Genomic DNA, 19,479 nt, shown 5'->3' with positions numbered 1-19,479 from the left:
CTCGCCGTCCTGCAGCCGGCTTCACCCCAGGCCCTGCTTTACTGCAGGACCGCTGTGGCTGGTTGGGAGGAGGATTTACAGCAAGGCTGTTCACCACAATCTTCGGGGTATTTACAGGAAAAATAAGCAGCGCGATTACTTAGCGTGATTTAAATGATGACTGCTTTTAAAATGCCCTGTGCTTTCGCTTAATACTATGATTTTACAATTAGAGGCAAACTGCTCAGCAGGAGGACATGGGAATGTAAGCCCAGCAACCTTTCACTGGGAGGTCTGAACTGAAAGAGTAATTGCTTTACAAGGGCTGCCTTGCGTATGTACTTCACAATACTTCATCAGTGTGTCAGCTACGGATACAGCAGGAATGAAGGCTTCATTCATGAAATCAGCCTGCGTGCATTTACTGCCTGCGGTTACCAGCACTGCCTGTGGAAGTCCATCACAGCACCGCTCATGGTCTGGCTGCAGCGCCACACACCTGCCAACCAAAGAGTCCTCGTGCCAAACCAGAGCAAAGATGCCCCACTGAATCAGCCACAAAACCACCACCCTTCTCCCACAACAACTATTTAATTGAGATGTGGTTCATCACTTCTAATGGACTCTTAACACCCTAGATAAAACCAAACTGCAGAGGGGTGAAAAAAGGGGTGAAAAAACAACCTTCAGGCCTGGTGAGGATTTACACTGCCAGCTCTGCAGAAACACCCCCTGTGATGGGGTGAGCTGCCCTTGAAGGTGAGCCCTTTCTCTACATTGATTACTGAGGAACTTTCCTGAGCAACCAGCTTGTCCTTAAGCAGCTCTTTTCCAAGGGATGCTCTGGAGGTGTCTCATTAGGCAGCTGTTAGGTGAGCATTTTCTTTGCTGTGAAACACAAGTGTTGCCCTAGTTTTATGGCCAGCAAACTCGAGGTAAGGATACGCAGCCACTGGGAATAGCTGGAGCAAACATGCTAACACCACATCCTTCATTTCCCTGTAAGGTCTGTCCCAAGACAGGCATTTTGCTTATCTGGTCAGACAGACAGGAGGGCTCAGCAACCCCTGGCTGCAGGAGTTTGTCCTCCTGCACACACCACAAGGGGCTGTTGAGCCCTCTTCCCACCTCTGGAGGGGTCCCACAGCTGCTGCGATCCTCTTCTCTAAGCCAGGGAGAGAAAGTTGCTCCAGATGCTCTCAGCTGTGTTTGTCTAGAAGACCTTTTGGTAAAGGTGAGAAATACAGCAAGCCAGGCAAGATGCTCCTGTGTGCTGTGTCCTGCCCTTCAGGGACTTCTTCAATCTGAAACACCTTGGAGTTGCTGTGGAAAGGGTTCAAGAAAATGTTGCTGCATCCTTCTGGCCTCCTTTGCAAGCCCCTCTTTCCATGAGCATGTCTTGCAGTCTTTGCCCACGTAGCAACAACAGTGCACAGCTCCCCTCAAGTGCTTGCTGTTCATCAGGAAACCTCAGCATGTTCACACAGAGAACAGGACCCTACCTTCATTTCACAGAGAACACAACTAAAATGTTGAGAAATGACAGCCAAAGTTTGCCAACCCATGAAACTATTCCCGCATCGAGAGCTCTGTCCAAGCAAGAGCGGGCCCAGCAGCAAAAATGCTCTGTACCTCCCTACAGTGCTCTGCAACAGCAATAGCAGTCCCCCTCGTTAAACGATAATGTGCTCTACTTGTACACAGCACCTAATAAATAAACCAACAACCAGGCTCTTCCACATGTCTCATCCCTGCCTTTCGCCTGGTGACGTGCAGAACTTGGGCAAAGGCATGGCTTGAGGTTTTTATTTTTTTTTCCAGAACATCAACCACGGATATTAAGTAAGAAGACTGCATGTACTCCAGGACTTTTGTTATGCAGCCCTCTTCTTAATTTAGCAATTATTTCACCTCACTGGATCGCAGTCTCATTTCAATGTCCTTTTGGTCTTCGTTGGCCCATCTTAAGGTTGGTTGCACACATGGGAGTGATGCAGCAGACGGGTGTAGATGAAAATTGCCTTGGGCATCATCACACCTTCTGGACTACTTAAATTTGAATGTATGTGCTATCACAGGAATACGTAATTCCCCAATGCATAGAACAGTTGAGAATTCAGACAGTTGGCTAGAAAAGGGAGACATTCTGCTGTGAAAGAAAAGGTGAAGGAGCTCAACCCTTCGTAGAGACCCAAGCATCCATGTGAAATCCATGCTATGCACATCCCAAAGGTCAGGGAAAACAGCCAGAGCCTGAATTGACTTGCTACCACAGGTAAGTGAATAGAAATAACTACAAGAGGTAAGTCTGTAGGAACAAGCCTTCGTTATTCTTCAACACAGATTCTAGTGTAGCAGCTGCTGCTAGCACACGGGTGGGACCATGGGTGCACTTTGCAGAAAACAGCCATTATGAGCAGCGCCTGCTGTGTGAATGACTTCCCCTTGTTGCCCCAGGATGAACAAAAAAAATAACCAAACCCAAACTGCAACCAGGACTAAATCATGGAGGCCACCTGCACGCCTGCCACACAGCCAGCTGGTGCTGTGAGGGAGGACGGAGACACGGGCAGGACTAAGCCTTTGAGCTCTTCCCACATAGTGAACACCCCCACGCTCCTCTCAAAAAACCTCTTCAGAGGGAGGAAGCACACGAGAAGGAGCAGTGGTTAACAACGTGGGGGCACCAGGAGGGAAAAAAGAGGGAAGGAAAGCTGCCCAGGGCTTACACCACACCACTGCATCTGTCTGAGCGATGCTCAGTGTAGGGGAATTGCGGTGAAGCCTCGTGTTTATTCTGGGGAAAAACTAAAGTGCTTAAACTAAACCAGTTTCTTCCATCCTCCTGTGAACCATATAAATACCACTGGTTCCTCAAATGCTGCAAACCTAGGAGAGAAAAGGGAATTTCCCACCCAGAGCTTGTAGGAAGAAGCAGCGCTTCCTGTAGGAGGCTCAGGCAGATGGAAACAATTCCCCAGAACGACAGCTTGGTAAATTTACCTGGCTAATAACCTCTTAGAGCATTTTTTTTGCTGTGCTTAATGACTTGTCCACAGCCTCCATTTTCAAAACTGGGAATGTCATAACAAATCTCAGGAGCACTATGGAAATAGGATCACGCACATGGGTGTTTGAAACGCAGCTCATACAGAACTAACAGCAGGATCCTACAGGAGCAAAGCCACATGTGGTCTCATCGGAAAATAAAAAAAAAAAGGGTTCCTAGGCATGCTAAATAATTGTATATGAAGAAACCATGTGCAGGGACTTGGATGCCACTCTGTACACTTCAGTCCTAGACGGAGGTGGCTTAAAAACAAACCACCTGATGGCGTTTGTGTCCCTGCCACTGTCACCTCTTGGCCCAGCAGCAGCAGCACGGGCTCGGAGCAGCTGCACTCAACAAAGCTGAAGATGTCTCCTGGAAGACATTTCCCCCTGGGGCAGACTGACTCTGCTCAGCGCCTCACCCACGGGGCCAGGTGTGCGGCTCAGAAGCGGTGGTGTCTGACGTTAGCGGTACCCAGGGCTCCATCACCTACTTTTACACAGTTGTAAGGCTCCTGGAGGCTTCCTGAGGGAAAAAGAGCTGTAAACATCTGCACAGCTATGAAACAAAACCATGCAAGTGGAAAGGGAAGCCAATCAGTCTGGGTAATTACAGCAGCTTATATTTAATGCTGAAGCAAACTCAAAGAGGGAGGGGAGAAGAAAAATAGCAACGCAGCCTCCTTCTAAATTTTCCTATTGCTTTTTTTTTTAACCCAGAATCATGAATTTTGCTTACACAGGGCTTAGCTAGGGATGAAAACCTAAATGTGGATGACTGCTTAAACCCACGTAGGCACACAGGTCCTCCTGAGCACTGGCAATACCTCTGCAACGCCGCGATAGATGAGGATGTAGCACGGGCTGGGAGCACACGGGTTATGCAGCTGGGTGTTCAGCAGCTGCTCCTCCTGCCTGGCTCTGCCATCCCAGCAGCGAGATAGCAAAGCCATGAACTGCACAGCCCCCGGGCTACAGGACTGCACCCGTCTGAGAGTCACCCACTGCATGGGGGATGCACAATGGAAATCAGGGGCTCTGCTCCTGCACACATTCATATAAACCCCTTCAGTTTAGCAGAGTTAAATTTGTTCTACAGCACACAGGATGTTTATTTGTCATCTATACATGAGAGCTCATCTCTAAAGGACCGTTCTGATTTCACCATGGGGAAGTGCTCACGGCATCTCCCAGCCAGCCGCGGCGAGCAAACACCGACTGCAGCACAATGCTCTTATCACGCTCCTACTCCACGCAAAGCCACTGAGCCTCCCTTCAAACTGTGGGGCCTGAGGCAGGGGATTCCTGCAAGAAAAGCCCTGATTTTCCCCTGCTGCAGAGAGAGAGGGCATCCCTGCTCTGCAGCCTCTCTTCCTGCAGGACTTCTCATTTGGCTGCCCTGTGCCAAGAGAGAAGCAGCCAAGCCACCGGGGCACCCTGAAAGCAAATCGGGGAGCAGCATCGGGAGCAAGGACAAAGGTAAAGCAGGGCTCCTGTCTCCTGGCACAATAGCCAAGGGAAGGGAAGGGGGCAGAGATGAAGAGGTTTAAAAGTTTACCAAAAAACATTGCTTTATTCTGACATGGAGTCAGAAGAGCTGTGTCCTCTCTCCAGCACTGCCCCACAGCACACACATAAGAAAAATGCATGAAATAAAAACAAGGCAATAAAGAGTGATCTTTTTTCCTCCCAAAATACTAAGCTCCACACAAAATAATAAGCTTCTCATGCTCTGAGCACAACACTTGAACTAGTCCTGAAGAGGCCACGCAGCAAGGAGGAAGATTTAAGCTCAGAATGAGACCACGTCCAGAGCCAGGGGAGCAACGCTGAGTTCCAAGCAGGTGCACCTGACTTTCACCACTGTACACATGGGGAAAACAAGACTTATCTCCATGCTGAAGTATGCCCAGGTGACCATGCAGTGTTTGTTTACAAGGCACGTAGGACCTCCTTGTTGTTTTGGTCTTTGTTTTCTTTCGTTCTGCTCACGTCAGAGAATTGCGGTACCGTAAGTTGATGAATCACTGGTACAGCCCGTGAGCACTGCTACAGGCACAGGTCAGTGATTAAATATATCCAGCAGCCTTGCTGGATGCTGTAGGACAGGGGTGCTGTCACCAGACCTTGTATGCAGTTCCCAGCCCCTCGGTCACCTCGCTCTTTGGCCGCAGAAACAGCAGCATCAAAGTCGCAGCAGCTGGCAGGGCGCTGCTGGAGATGTGCAGGAGCCACTTCACCCTCTGGGCTTTGCAGAGGGCAGCCATCAAGATAACAGGCAGGGAAGTAAAACCCTCCAATATCTGCAAGAATAAAGATCCAGCACAAAAAGCAATAAAATCCTGCTTGGCCTGGGATTTCGGATATTATGTAGAGGCATTTGCGGGTTAGGGCATAATACAAAGGCTTTTTCTTACACAACTTATTAAAAGCACTACTAATAATACACTGCAAGCCTGATCTGAAATAACCCTTGCTATTTCAGGTCTGGCTCTCTCTAGAACTGTGCCATCCTCAGTACCCGTGCTGAGGCAGATAATCCTTACATGAAGGGATTGTGCTTAAAATGTCAGGAATCCAACGTGGAGTCTGAGAAGGAAAAAGGGACAAGCAGTTAATGCCAGCCCGAGAGCCAAACCCCTCACACACGGCCAATTTGACTGCTTGGTACCCTTCACTGCCCACCCTGCCTCTTTCAAGATCTACAAACACCATTCAAGCTCCAAAAGCACTATGATGTTTTTGAACATCTTATTCTCTAAAACTGCTGGATTTGCAGTAGCAGAGCAAATCTCTCACAGAACTGGATGGCAGATGAGCTGGACCGGTGCTTTTGGAAATCCTTCCCTGGTTGGGAGATTGTCCTTCTCCACGAGGTGTGCGGGTGCCAGCCTGAGGCATGGAGCCCAGCAGCGAGGTGTGGAGCTGTCCCTGCCTCCCGTGTCTGCAGCCCAAGTGTCTCAGCTGAGGGCTGGCACTTCGAGCACACAGGGGAATACAGGGAACAACTCCAGGAGTCACTCTTAAGCAAAAAGGAGATGTCTGACATGGTTCCCTGGCCCTGCGAGGCTCTCCTTTCCAGCTCCCCAGACACAGGGTTGTCACAAAGAATGGACGTTTTCCAGTGAATCTGGCTATTCAAATGTAATGTGTTTTTTTTTCCTTTTTTTTTTTTTTCCTTTGAGAGTAAGTATGAGAAATTTAGTCTTCTGTACCTCAGGCAGCCTCCAGAATGATGGCAAACCAGAATTTAGAGCAGTTTGAAGAGCTGCAATTTAACCTAAGACAATCCTGCCTGTTTTCAGAACTGCTTTCAGCTCTTTCTCACTGACCGCAGACACTCAGAGCTGCAGCTCTATTTTTAGAGCCTCTGAGATACAGAAGTGTTAGGATACACAGGGGTAAACCTCCCTGCTACCACACTCACACTTTATAGCACTGAGGCTCAGCACAGCCCAGTTGCTCGGCAGCACCCAGTGCAAAACACCCAAAAACTTCAGGTCTGGGGGACACTTCAGGGAGCAATCTTAGCATGTGTTGGCTGACCTAGTTCCTTTACCCATGGCTGTTTCTCTTACAATAAAAAGTACCCGAGCAGCTGCGGTGTGAACGACCTCAGTGAGAGTGACGTTGGCATCTGAGAGACACTTCACAAGCCTGCAACACAGCGCAGCTCTAAAATGCACCACGGACCTTTCCGAGCTGCTTCTATCACTGCCTCATCACCACAATACCTGAGGGCCTCCAAGTCCTGTATTAAGCAACATGACAAACACGTCACATCTCGTTCATTTTCTCTTTTCCTTCTTGTCAGAAGAGGAGAAGGTAAGTGCAGTGAATTGCTTTCAAGAGACCTTGCTGCTCCCCGTCTGTGCTGTTGTGTCTGGCAGAGGAAGCAAGGTGAACGACATGCTTCTGATGCAGACAAGAAAAAAGTCAAGGTTTTCTGTGATGGTTTCTGTGGAAGGTTTTTCCAGAGTTTTGGCTTGGGTGGCCTTTAATTTTGGAAGGAAAACGTCCCTAGACCTTTGGGGAATGGAACCATCAGGCCCTTTCAAGGCTTTTTCTTATATTTTGGCCAAAGGGTGGAGCAACCTGGAAGACTTCAAACCCGACCTGCACCTCTGTGGGAAGCCAGCGCAGGGAGGATGAGTGTGATGGACTTACGTAACAGACCATGCTGTAGTATGTTGGCTGCATGTTCCTCAGGGCTGATGGCTTTCTGCCCAGGCACTGTACATTTCATTATGATAAAAAGAGCCATTCAATTAAAGAGCTCACTCCTGCATCCCTTATTTTCCAAACAACACTTGTACACACAGATCTATTGCTTACAGCAAGAAGGCTTGAGTAAGTAAGGACAGATCCTTTGAGCAAAAGTAGAATGAGCAGGCTAAAAAAGTGCATGTAACCCAGCAGAAGTACACTATTCAGTATGGGTAACAGTAATTTCCCCTAAATAGAGCCCAACTTTCCCTGTGAAGCAACAAAAATACCTAAAATAGTGACAACCGCAGGTTCTTATGGAAATTTTCTTCCATGTACAGTTCTCCTACTTCCTTCTCTGAAGCAGATTTTAGAGCAATTTGAAAAGTAAGGCAGGCTGCAGCACTTCCCCTGATTGGGAATATTGTTTTTAAATTGCTTACAGCAGATTCCTATTCTGCCGGTGCCGTGCAGGGTGCAAGGCATCAGCATTTTCTGTGCCTCCGCGGGAGGACAGCAGCTGATGGAAGACGTTATCTGACACCTCCTCGAGAGCACTGGTCTTGAGCCATTCGCATGCAGTACTTGTGCACTTGCACATGACGGAACTGTGCAGGTTCAGCTGGTTCGCAGCTTCCCTCCCACAAGCTTGGGAAGCTCCTGGGGAAATGCCACTGGGGGCCTGTCCCTCAGAGGAGATGGGACACGGGACCAGAGAGGGAACATCCCAACAGCAGCCCCTCTGCACCACTCAGCATCTTTGGAAGAGGCTTTATTTCACCCCAGGAGTTATATGCTGTGAGGATGTGCACTGAGAATTTCATTAGGGTGTGAAATCTTTGCAGTGGACCAGAGGAAAATGGTCTCACATCCACATGAAGAGTGCTGCAAGTCACTAATCTACCAAATCAGAAAGGAAATAAACTGTTCATGATCTTCTCCTTCCAAACTAACAAAGATTAATGACCACTAGCAGTCTAATGCAACAACAGAAGACAGGAAAAGCAAAGTATTGGGCTGCAGAAAGGCATTTGGGGTCCAGGTCAAAGAGGACAGAACAACACTCTGCCCTTGAACCGAACACAGACAATGTGGCCTCAGATAAAGCTTTGACCAAGCAACTTGGAGCCTTCCACTCCTCTTCTGTCCCACCTCTGGCTGTGGCTGCCAGAGCATGTCTCCGCCAGCCATTCCCCTTCCTTGTAGGACTGCTAAAACCCTGCCAGCAAGGAGGCGATTATGTACCCACACCTGACGGCGCCAGTTCAGATGGACACTCAGACGAGTATTTATCTAAGCAGCTGCTTAACTCCATCCCTATTTAGCAAAGCACTTACGTATAGGCACAAATTTATGTCTCTATGGCTACAAGGAGACATAAGCCTGTCATTAACACTTTTTTTCCTTCTCAATCAGGGCTTACGTGCCATTCTTAGTCGTGGGGTGATGCTCTGTGTACATGGAAGGCGTTTCTCCTCTGCAGAAGGAAGCCCTCACCACAAGTTCTCACAGACCCCTCTGGCCTCTCCAGGCAGGAGCCAGAGTTATCTGTAGCTCCTCAGAGCAGCAGCAACTTGATCGAGAAGAGCATGGTGGAGAGAGCAAAAGGCAAACTGAGACTTACGTCGGCTTCGAGGCTTCAGCCTGGTCAGTCTGCAGCTTCTCCCCACCTTCCACCTCCATGGTGCAGTACACGATGCGGTTGGGGGCCAGCGACTTCAGCCCCTGCACCTCCATGATGACAACCTGCAGGGCAAAGAAAAGTGGTGGAAGAGGAGCAGCCTCCTTCAGACCCCGCTCTGCTGATCCCGAGGGGTCATACATCCAGCCACCCACTCTGTGCCAAAAGCCTACTTTCAAGATTAAGAAATTGCCATCAAAGTGGTTGCAGGAAATTTCTCCTTAACTTTAAAGTTGGCTAACCCTGTTAACCACGTACCTTGAACATTTCTTCAGGAAACACTGTGGGAGTTGCTGCTCATGTCTTATTACATCTACCTATGAAATACATACACACGATTTAAAACTCCTCTCCTTGAGTCTTCTGATGTGCCCTGGCACCGAGGAGCCCTTCTCTCAAACACAGAACTCCGCCAACCCTCTGATGAGCAAAAACTCTCTTGCAGCAAGAGTTTCACGCACAGAGCAGTGAAGAGACCTGCCAGCTCCTGAAGTCAGTGCTTCACTCGGCTCCTGCTTCCCACCAGATGGGGTTCAGCTGGAGCAAAGTGTTTCAGACATCCCATTGCAAGGACAAGTCCCTTTTTGTATGGCTATAGGCACTGCACAGGCTTTTTGTACAGAGAGGTCTAGGGCTTTGTGATCGTTCCCTCTGTATGGAGACACTCAGAAGTCAGGCTTTGTTTGATGCTGCCACTGAAGGCACTGTCTCTGGGTCCACAGCTCTATTTTTAGTGAGAATGAGCTGAGTATTAGAGAGATGGTTTCAGACATCTGTTGAGTTAAACTGAATCTGGACAACCAGCATTATAAGTTTGCATTGGCACAATATACATGTATATAACAAGAGACTTAGGGAGAGAAATAAACGGGAAACCACACAAAAATAGAAGTTTCTGATTTCTCTGCATCCTACATTTTTGACCCCATCCTAATAGTTGTTTTGACAACGTAACAAACCCACTCTTTGACAGTCAACAACTCTGTACGGGTGTGTCTGAAATGCTGATGACTCTGTGGAGTAAATGGCTTTTCTAGACTACCAAGATGTTTACAGAGAACAATTAACCCAGCTGAAGACAGCCACGGCAGCAGCAGTGCTTCCAGGACTGACAGCCTATTTGGATGTAACGTGGGTCCCTGCAGCACCCTGCTTTCCCCTGGGTGCACGGACAAACCCCTGAATGCAGGAACTCTGCTCGACACATAGCAGACAGCGAGCCAGCAAAGCCCAGCACTTCCCCACAATCTGTTGGGTGCATTCAAAGCCCAGCAATTTTTAACAATTCTCCAAAGAGAAAGCACGGCGTGCAGAGAAATAAAGTGACACCTCTAAGTGGCAATAATTAAACACTGACATTTACAGTGCGTTTCAGTACATCGGGAACTAGGCGTGCCAACGAGGAACCTCTGTAATGTTATGCAGGCAGACTTGCCAGCCTGAAGTTCTGGTTTTGTTCCCTTCGTGCTGCAGAAAACAAACTGTGAAGTAGCCAGGCAAGTGTGAGAACATAAAAATTAGAGTCTGGATCAAACCCTGCATTACTGTGGTGGTTTCAGAGACAATACAGGGAGATGGGTTTTGCCCAGGGTTATAGGGTACACTCAGAATCAAGCCTTAAGAAGAGGCTGGTGAAATACACAGATTACCAAGCCATCCAATATACAGCAATAGGAAATTCCAGATGGTTTATCTTACACTGTTTTTTTCCAACAAGATGGTAAGAAAACAGAAAGGACATAGAGCTTGACTGCAGGCAAAGCTCCTGGTAACTCAGAGAGGAGCTGTTCCTCATGGAGATCAGAAAATGACTTCTACTGACCTCTCTCCCTCTAACTGTTACGCTTGAACCCAGCAGAAGCTGCTGCTGAGATTTTTAATCCCAGCTCTACAGGCTGTCTGCTGGAGCAGAGACAGCAGGAAGCTTACCTCCAGGGAGAACGACAACACCACGTCCGACTTGGAAAGCTGGTTCTCGTTTTCTTCTCCCATGTCAATTATTGAGGTGTTGTGGCTACGTTTCAGCTTCTGCAGCTTGAACTCGGAGCCTCCTTTAGACACGGGCATGCTCTCTAAGTTTGCCATCAGGAGATTGACGGACGACTTCAGCTCCTCGATGTACATGTTCTCCATTTCTTTGGACACAAACTTCGGAAACTTGCGCTCCTTGGATTCAAAAACAAAAGCAACAGGATGAGTTGTGGTGAGGAGCAGCAACCACTTGCTGCACTGGGAGAACCCCCCAGGAGCATCTACAGAGAGGTCGGCGGGCAGGGAACAGCCACAAACCAGCTGACAAATTGCAGCTTCCCCCTGTGCAATGCAGAACCATTACTGTTAGCTTCCCAAAGAATTACTGCTTGGTACTTCTCCAACTTTACTGTTTCTTGCATGCACTTACATGCCATTGCTTTTCTGTCTGCACGTGGCCTCCTTCATATAAGTTTATTCACAATTACAAAACCCCAGACCTGATCTCAGCTGAGCTTTGTGACCGACAGCAATTTACTAACGAGTCAAAGGGTGCTCATGTTCTGCGGCTTGTTTCCCAGTCTCTCAGATGTGCCAGCTCTATGTGAAAACATTGCTGAGCAGTTGTTCCATTGGTTTTCTAGAGGTGAGAGGAGCCTAAGAAGGCAAAACTGACAACGTGTGGGCTGGAAGGCATAGTCCCAACTGCAAGGAGGGGTAAAACACCCTTTGAACTTCACAAATTGGACTACACTGGATGGTTAAAGATTAGAACCAAGCTGACACTTAGAGCAAAATGTGATGTTCCCCAAAACATCAGCGTTGAATCGCTTCCCACACTGGTCTAAGCCCTATGTCTTCTGACAGGTCTGCCCATCCCCAAGCCTCCCCAGGCTCTGAACACCTCACAGCGGGTGATGAGGCTGCACCAGGTGCACGACAGCAAAGCAGCATCTGCAGCCTGAGAACTCGATGCTGACATGCAAAGTATCTTCTCAGTGGCAATTCATAAAAAAGCAGTTCGTAAAGTGTATGCTAGAGAAGAAAACAAGGTCATGTTTCTTCCACAAGGCTGTCATAAGCCTGCTGAAAAAAATACTCCACGGCACTAGTCCTTGCATCAATCCTCAGCAGCTTACCCATTACAAGCCCCACTCATGGCTGCACTCACACCAAGCAGTTAAAATACAGTCTCATGCTTCCAGCCTCCATCTCAGGAAGCAATCCTCTCATGTAAATTAGACCTTGTGTGAGAAGCTACCTGATGGGTCTGTGTTACTGCATATGCATTACAAAAGGTGCAAGCCACTTATAGGAAAAGGAAAAAAAAAAACAACAACAACAACAAAACACAACTGGTTTAGGTTTTGAGAACTACTGCTGAAGCAATGATGTTCAAACATCACTGCTTGCTCACCCTGCTGCTACCGGTCTCTCCAGGGACTCGGTTTTGGCACGGCCCCCACAAACCTCTTCACCAATGCAGCAAGGACTGATGTTTCTTTGCGTGCTACCAGCAGCTTCTCCTACTGAGGCTAAAACCAGGTAGCTCAAAGTGCTGCCTAACAGTTCACCGGGGATTGGGTCTGATGAGGGAAATGCAGAGATGCAGGGCTGGTACCAAGTCACCCAGCTAACTGGGGGCCTGGAAGAATATAGATCAAGGGGTGGAGACAACAGCAAGAAAGAACGCCAGTCACCTCCATGAATACTTGGAGAAGGGAGAGGCCCAGAAATGGGGACAAATGCGGGCGAAAGTGTTAAGATAGTATAAGGAATAACCAGTCCAGCAGGCTGCAGCAGTCACAAGGTCTCTTTTAGTTGCCCCAAGACGTGCTCCTTCTTGCCCTCAAGGCCAGGTGTTTGGGTGGGAAAGCCACCACAGGACAGTGGCACACGTGGCTGCAGAGAAAAACAAACCTTGTTCTTGGCATCACCGAGCTCTCTGCTGCAAGTCTGCTTCTGTTTAGCTTCTGGAAAAATACAAGCAGAGTGAAAAGCCTGTCCAGAGTCAGCTTCACAACATCTGCTTAGCTTCGGGCACGATCCTCAAGGTCTCAGGCTGAAGGCCGTGTGTGTATGTGCGAGGGCCACCTCAGTGTCGGTTCCCTGAGCCCTGCAAGTCTCCCTGTGCAGCAAACCTGCAGTAAAAGCTGCGAAGTGGAGATGAAATTGCAAATGCTGTCCTTCTGCAGAGCCGAACTGAGTGCCTACCCTTTGCTAGAGAGAAAGCAGCCCAGCCCAGGGAGGAGGATATGGAGAAGGACTCAAAGGTCGTTTGGATGGCTCTGAAAGGCAGCGTCCGTGGGTCTGAAAGAAGAAGGATTCTTGTAGGCAGGCACTGGCGGGATCTGACATTCGGGAGAGAGGGCCCGCAGCACCAATGTGAATGAGAATAAATACCAATACCTGCCAAACGGATGAGAGGTAGGCTGTGTTTACCTCAAGTCTCCCCCCCAGCGGCACTGCTGTATTTCGAAGGTTGAGTTCTGCACTGGGAAATGTCAGGTTGCGTTCAGGACTTTCTCGTGACTGCCTCTCGCAAGGCCAGCAGTGGCACAGTTTGTTCTCAGCATCCTTGGGGGGGAGAGTGGAAATGGCAAATCCTTGTTTGCAAAAATAATTCACGAAGCTGCAGCCTTTGCTGGCTGCTGCTGAACCATACGTGCTGTTGTCCCACGTGCCATAAAGAGAAAATCTAACAACAAGATCAGGAGATCTCATTTTGGCACCCGGTGCCTGGCTGCCCACCTCAGAATCAGAGCAGTAGTGCACCACGCGGGGGCTTTACATTTCACTGCAAATAAAAAATCCCATAGATTGTCTTGAAAATAAAATGGCAGGGGGCCAAGTGCCGAACAAAGGAAAGGAGCTGCAGTTATTTGCTTCTTGGCCGTGCCATCATTTGGCTGCCTTGCTGCATTTATCAGTGAGGTGGGGGAAACCAGAACCTGCCTCCCCAGCAGCTCCCTAAGTGTCAGTGGGGAGTGAGCAAGCAGGTGCCATGGGCATCCTTGCAGACACCTGGCCGTAAATGAATGCGCTGTGCTTTTTACACTCGGTGATTTCAGTGAGGTGGCAAACAGCTCTGATATGACTTTGCCCATAAAAGCCTCAGCACTTGGGCTCAGCTCCTCACAGACTGCGCAGGGAGGCTGCCTGCTGGAGAGCAGCTCCCTAGCCTTGGGGGACCTTGGGGACCTTTTTTGTTTTCCTTCTGGGAATAGTTTCCCGATTATCAAGAAGCCAGATAGATCATTCCTAATGTCTTCAGCCCCATTATGGCTTTATTTGTGACTCAGGGCATCTGATTAGAGGCGAGGATAAAATCTTGGCCATGCTGATGTCAACAGGATCTCTGCATGTGGTCTATCAGAGGCCAGGTAAATCTGCACCATGTGAGGGTGCAATTTGCTACAAGGGAGATGTCTCCTTACAGAAGGTTCCTTGGGCAGTTTGCTGAGTGCTTGGTTACAAAAACTGTTTGGAGCTCCCCCATCTGCTGCTCTAGGTGGCGGTGATGCCCATAGGGGGGCAATGCTGGCCTCAATGTTCTCATGCAAAACATGAACACGTCTGGGACAGCAAATCTAAAGTACCTTTAGTGCGGCAGTGTCTACCTGCAGGCAGGGAACTGTGGCTCCCAGCAGCCCACTGAACAGCACAAACCCCTGCAGTGCAATTCCTGGCTTCCCGTTGCATGCCATCACCCGCCCTGTTACTCAGCATATAAATTTGACAAACAGGGCTCAGCTGTGCACTTGCACATCTAGCTGTCGCAGTTAAGGACATTTTCTTCCCCACTGCTGAGGACTCATCAGGCACCTAAACATTTTGTAGGCACCTGAACTTGCCCAGCTCATCAGGGATTTTCCAGCAAAGTCACAGAACAGCAGCATCTGCAATTGTTCTTTCTTTGCAGTTAAAGAAATGCTCACATCGAACTGGTGATTATTGGGAAAAGAAACATGTGAGGGAACGACAGGACCTGGGAACAGCAACAAACAACTTGTACACTTGTTAAAACAGAAGATTTTTTATTTTACCTTAGCAATTTGCTCTGCCATTTGGAGACGCCCATCTAACTCACGTCTGATCTGTGCCGCTTGCTCGTCCGGGTTGTCCAGCTGTACAAAAACAACAAAAAAAAACAAATCAAGGTTAAAAAGTCAACCCCTGCAGCACCTTCAGAAGCCGCTCAGTGTCTCCCGTTACTTGCGGTGCCCCTGTGAGCTGGTTCACCAGAGCTTGGAATTACGCAGTGGGGACTGAGGGGTGGAAGCCCTCAACCACGAGACCAGCCCTGCAGCCAGGAAGCCACAGCCTACCTGGGCGAGGACCTGCCTTCTTTTCTTCTTCAAGGTTAATTCCCCTCATTTCTTCCCTTTCTTACCAAGGATTAGACGAAGCAATTGTGATGAAGTACCCTGGCTAGGAATTTGGACTGAGGAGCGGTCGCGCAGCAACTCAGCAGCAATGCCCTGGTGCTGGGGCAGCTGCAGTTGTAGGCAGGACACACCACAACAAGCAGACACCCTCCTGCCCCTGCTTGGCATCCAGAGAAAGACAGAAACAGCCAGAAGACTCAGCAGAAATGAACAGAATTTGCTTATTTTTCTTTCCCTTTCCTCCCCGTTGCTACAGCCACGTGCTAGCACCTGATTCCTGCACCCAGCTTTCAGCACAGACCTCCGCAACACCACGCACAGCCCCGTGGTTTGGTGTGTGGCATCTGCCTGGCCCTGAAACGTTCTCTGAGGGCAAGAAGTAGTTTCTGCCTGCTAAGCTAGCAATGGCAGCACATGGGTAAGACACAGGTGACTGTAGCAAGCAGCTTGCCACTGATAGGACTCGGAGATAAATATGTTATTTTTAGGGGGAATGCACAGACGTAAATTACAGAAAAACAAAAAAGTACAAAATCAAAACGAGATCCCAAAGAAGCCGAGAGCTGCTGTAACGAAGCAGCAATTTTATAGCAGCTTTCCACTCCAAGCAGTCTCTAGACCCCTTCAGGGTCATTTTGGCCACAGCACAGGGCTAGGAAAGTGCAGCAGCAGCTGGCAGCAGGGCAGTCGTGGCACTGCTCCACCCGGGAGCTGCGAAACCACGCTCAGCCTGGTGAGAAACCTCACCGATTTGGTTCACCTCATCTTGCAAACACAACTCCACGAGGGAGGGCTGGCTCCCAAACCAAGCGCTGCTTCCTGGCTCCTGCTGGAGGAGACAGGCCACTCACAGACCCAAGCTCAGCGCTCACCAATCGCTTTCTGAAAGCTCCAAGTTCATCTTTGCCCCTTTCTAAAATCCTGCCTGCAGACAGCAGCCTCCTGACCTGTGCCTGGAGCAGCCGTGGGCTCTGAGGGGATCCCCCGTGGCTTCACAGGACTGACTCCTTCTGGCTACAGCACACAGAACAGCCACAGGCTGCTGTGTGTCAGCTCTCCAGCGACAGCCGCACGTCCATGAGGTTTTTACGCCGGCCTGGGGTCGCTCTCACCACCTCCCTGTGTTTTATCCTCCTTTGGAGACAAACTGCTTGGCAGAACAGCCGCTGGGCTGCTGCAGTGCAGTCTGCGAAGTTCCAGCCACGGCAATGACAGAAGTTTCTGTTCTCAGCCTGGCGAGTTACGAGCTCTTCTGTCCGAGGTTCCCAAGCACGTGCCAAAATACATTGATTCCCCCCAGACCCACAGCTGTCCATGGCACTTCTCGGCTGTCTGTGGAGGACATTCGCATATTGCTTCACCACAGCTGATTTTCCAGAGAGCTGACATTCGTTATGGCTGAGAGTGAGGGAAAATATATTTTTGGTTAGTTGTTGAAAGCCTCTGTTACAGGTTTAATTCAAGCTGGAAAGCTGCACAGTTTTAGATCCTGATCCAAATTCCACTGAAGCTTCAATGAGCTCTGGCTTGGCCACCCAGATCTCACTCACTCCAGCTGCACTTCCTAGCCTGCTGTCTTCATCTTTATATTCCTGATCCCAAGAGCAGCATGGAGCCAGGAACTACCAGCACCTTTTGGGATTAATCCCACCAGTAATTCCTCCACGAGCAAAAGCATCACACGACTGACTTCCCCTGCTGTGCGAGCACCTCAGAGCTGCTTAATTGAGGGTAGGAAATGCACGATCCCAGATTTCCATGGCTTTGCAGCTCTGAAAAAGGGGGCACTATTTGAATTCCATCCGAGCTGCAGTAATTGAGGCTAATCACACATTACCCAAAATAACTCCCAGGCTAAATTTAGAAACCAAGGATGCTGCAGGAGGAGAGATGTTGTTGCGGTATGATAACGAGCCAGCACGCTGTCTCACACTTCCCCGCACTATCTCGGTCTTGCAGATGTTTTCTAGCGATGCCACAGGTGTCAAAAACTGTGTCATGGAGAGATCTGACTGCGGAAGATTATTTTTCCTGGGAGGCAACAACCACCCCTGGCACCTGCTCAGCGGTGGTCCAGTGGCGAAGGCGCTCCTCTCCAGAGCTTCTCAGTGCAGCGATGTGGCCGAGCCTGATAACCCAGTGCTTAAAAGAAACCAAGAGCATCGCCAGGCTGTGTTTTCAATGACTGCATAACAGCTCCATGGCAAAAACTCATCAGAACATCTCCTCCTTGTTACACAACGAGCAGGACTAACGAGACAGCCCCCGCCTGCAGTCGGCGTGTGCGGTCCTGGTGTTTGCAGTCCTGGCCAGTTTGAGCTGAGCTCTCGTGACGAGGAGCAGCAGAGCCAGCAGCTCAGTCACTCGCTGCTCCTGCTGACATCAGAGCAAGCTGAGGAGGTTTTACACAGTCATAATGCTATATAGGGCCATTAAGAGAGCAGGGCTGGTGCCCATAAAACATGCTCTGCTTGCGAAATAAGGCAAGGGACAAATGTAATCCTTGCTATCTAAGCAATGCCAAATGTCCAAGGAGGGCAGTGTAGACCCTAACATCATTAAAACTCAATTTCTTAACTAGAGAATCAGCTATTTATTTTCTGCCGTATGCATGCCCACTTTATATTCAAATACTTGACAGCCAAATATATAAATGATTTACAAAGTCAAGGAGAAATTGAATTAGTTTCGTTCTGCATTATGACTATGTTATGGGTATGCTATGAATAAAGCAAAGATATAAATCATAAGGTTGCCCCAGTCAATTAAATGTGAAAAGTATTATAAATTTCAGTGTATATATGATTTGTCATATGCACCGGGCCTTTCTTCAGCAGCATGTCACAAATATATGACGTATATAATTTGCAATTCTCAACTGATCATTACCCAACTGCCTGCTGGTAAATTAGATGTTTTCATACGTCTACCCGCACACAATATTATTTCTCTCTGCTTGCCCTGCAGAGATTATCTACGTTGGTGTAACAGTTGTTAAAGTAAAACAATAAAAATAAAATAAAATTATGCAGATTAGATTCTGAGCGGAGCCCAAAACCTCCCAGAATCACAGCGAGTCTGTCACTGAATGCATCGCAGGGCATATGCCTGCTTTTAACCACATGGTGACTGCTCAACTGCAAGGAAAGGATGTTGCACAAGACAATTTCTTACATATAAACTGCTAATTGGGAATAAATTTTAATGGGCACTAGTAACATAAAAGAAGTTGAAGATGCTCATGATGTGATTTTGAATGCACGGCGGTAAAACCAGGCGCCCGTATGAGCCCCTTGGCTTCCTCCCCTCTGAAACAAAGACCTTTCCTCGTGGTATCCCAAAGGGGCAGCAGGTAATCCCTGTGCCTCTTAAAGGTGGAGGAGAAGGTAAACAAACCAGCCTAATGAAACTGTAAGACCTGCAGTAAGATGCACCAGCCCTACCCCATCCCTGCCTAAACCCTGTGCTTCCCCTCACCTCCCTGGAGCGCTGAGCCCTGGGAGTTTTAAAGCCGCAGCCCTGGCTTGCCCCAAAAAGAGCCATGGGCACTCCAAGGGCATTAACAGTTTAACGGGGACTGATTTTTACACGTGATTTTTATAAGCGTTAGGGGAGCAGACCAAAATACTGTGCTTTCAGCACCACGAAGCTTCTGAGCTTCAAGCCACCGCAGTGACAGAGCCAACAGAAAGAAGTTTGCAAGCTACAAGGACTGATAAGGACGGGACGCAACGCGCCGCGATTAGCCTGGCAGTTACAGCGCGCTGCCCAAGTGACAGGCACTGTCAGCGTCACTGTCACCAGCCACAGGAGAGGAGCCCAAAAGCACCGGGACCACGTAAGGGTCTAACCCCTCCCTGCCAGTCACTGCTAATGCCAACACCACTTCCTGGCACTGGGAGCAAATGTCACCAAGTCCCGATTGCTGGGGCCTGTTGGAAAGCATTTCCCCTCCCCTAGAGGATGGTTGTGCTGCCTCTGCAGAGCACAAACCAGTTGCTGATGGAAAACCACACTTTAAATCCACTGGCAACACATACACCATGTTACAGGAACCTCCTTTGTGCTTCATGGGGAACAGAAACAAAACCACGTCGATTTTCTAGGTGCCTGACCCGCCTGTGGCCTGGCTGAGCCCTGCTGGCACCCAGCGCTGCGCTGGTGCTGCTGCGGAGCTGGGCTTTGCCAAACCCTGACCAGCTG

At 49.0% G+C, this 19,479-nt stretch overlaps 1 protein-coding gene across 7 annotated transcripts in view; it reads right to left on the bottom strand.

The window, feature by feature from the left end:
* CADPS (calcium dependent secretion activator) overlaps positions 1 to 19,479 on the bottom strand; it is a 196,481-nt gene that overhangs the window by 114,837 nt on the left and 62,165 nt on the right. For all 7 annotated transcript variants that reach the window (XM_072044196.1, XM_072044199.1, XM_072044197.1 and 4 more), the window contains exons 4-6: positions 14,935 to 15,015; positions 10,847 to 11,083; positions 8,861 to 8,982 (exon numbers count right to left, since the gene is read on the bottom strand). In XM_072044196.1, coding sequence (XP_071900297.1) covers positions 8,861 to 8,982; positions 10,847 to 11,083; positions 14,935 to 15,015 — 440 coding nt within the window. The remainder of the gene's footprint in view (positions 1 to 8,860; positions 8,983 to 10,846; positions 11,084 to 14,934; positions 15,016 to 19,479) is intronic.

This window comes from Anas platyrhynchos, chromosome 13, assembly GCF_047663525.1.
Source record: "Anas platyrhynchos isolate ZD024472 breed Pekin duck chromosome 13, IASCAAS_PekinDuck_T2T, whole genome shotgun sequence".
Taxonomy (NCBI): Eukaryota; Metazoa; Chordata; class Aves; order Anseriformes; family Anatidae; genus Anas; species Anas platyrhynchos.
The sequence above is the reverse complement of the archived record's forward strand: the minus strand, read 5'-3'. Positions and strand labels throughout refer to the sequence as shown.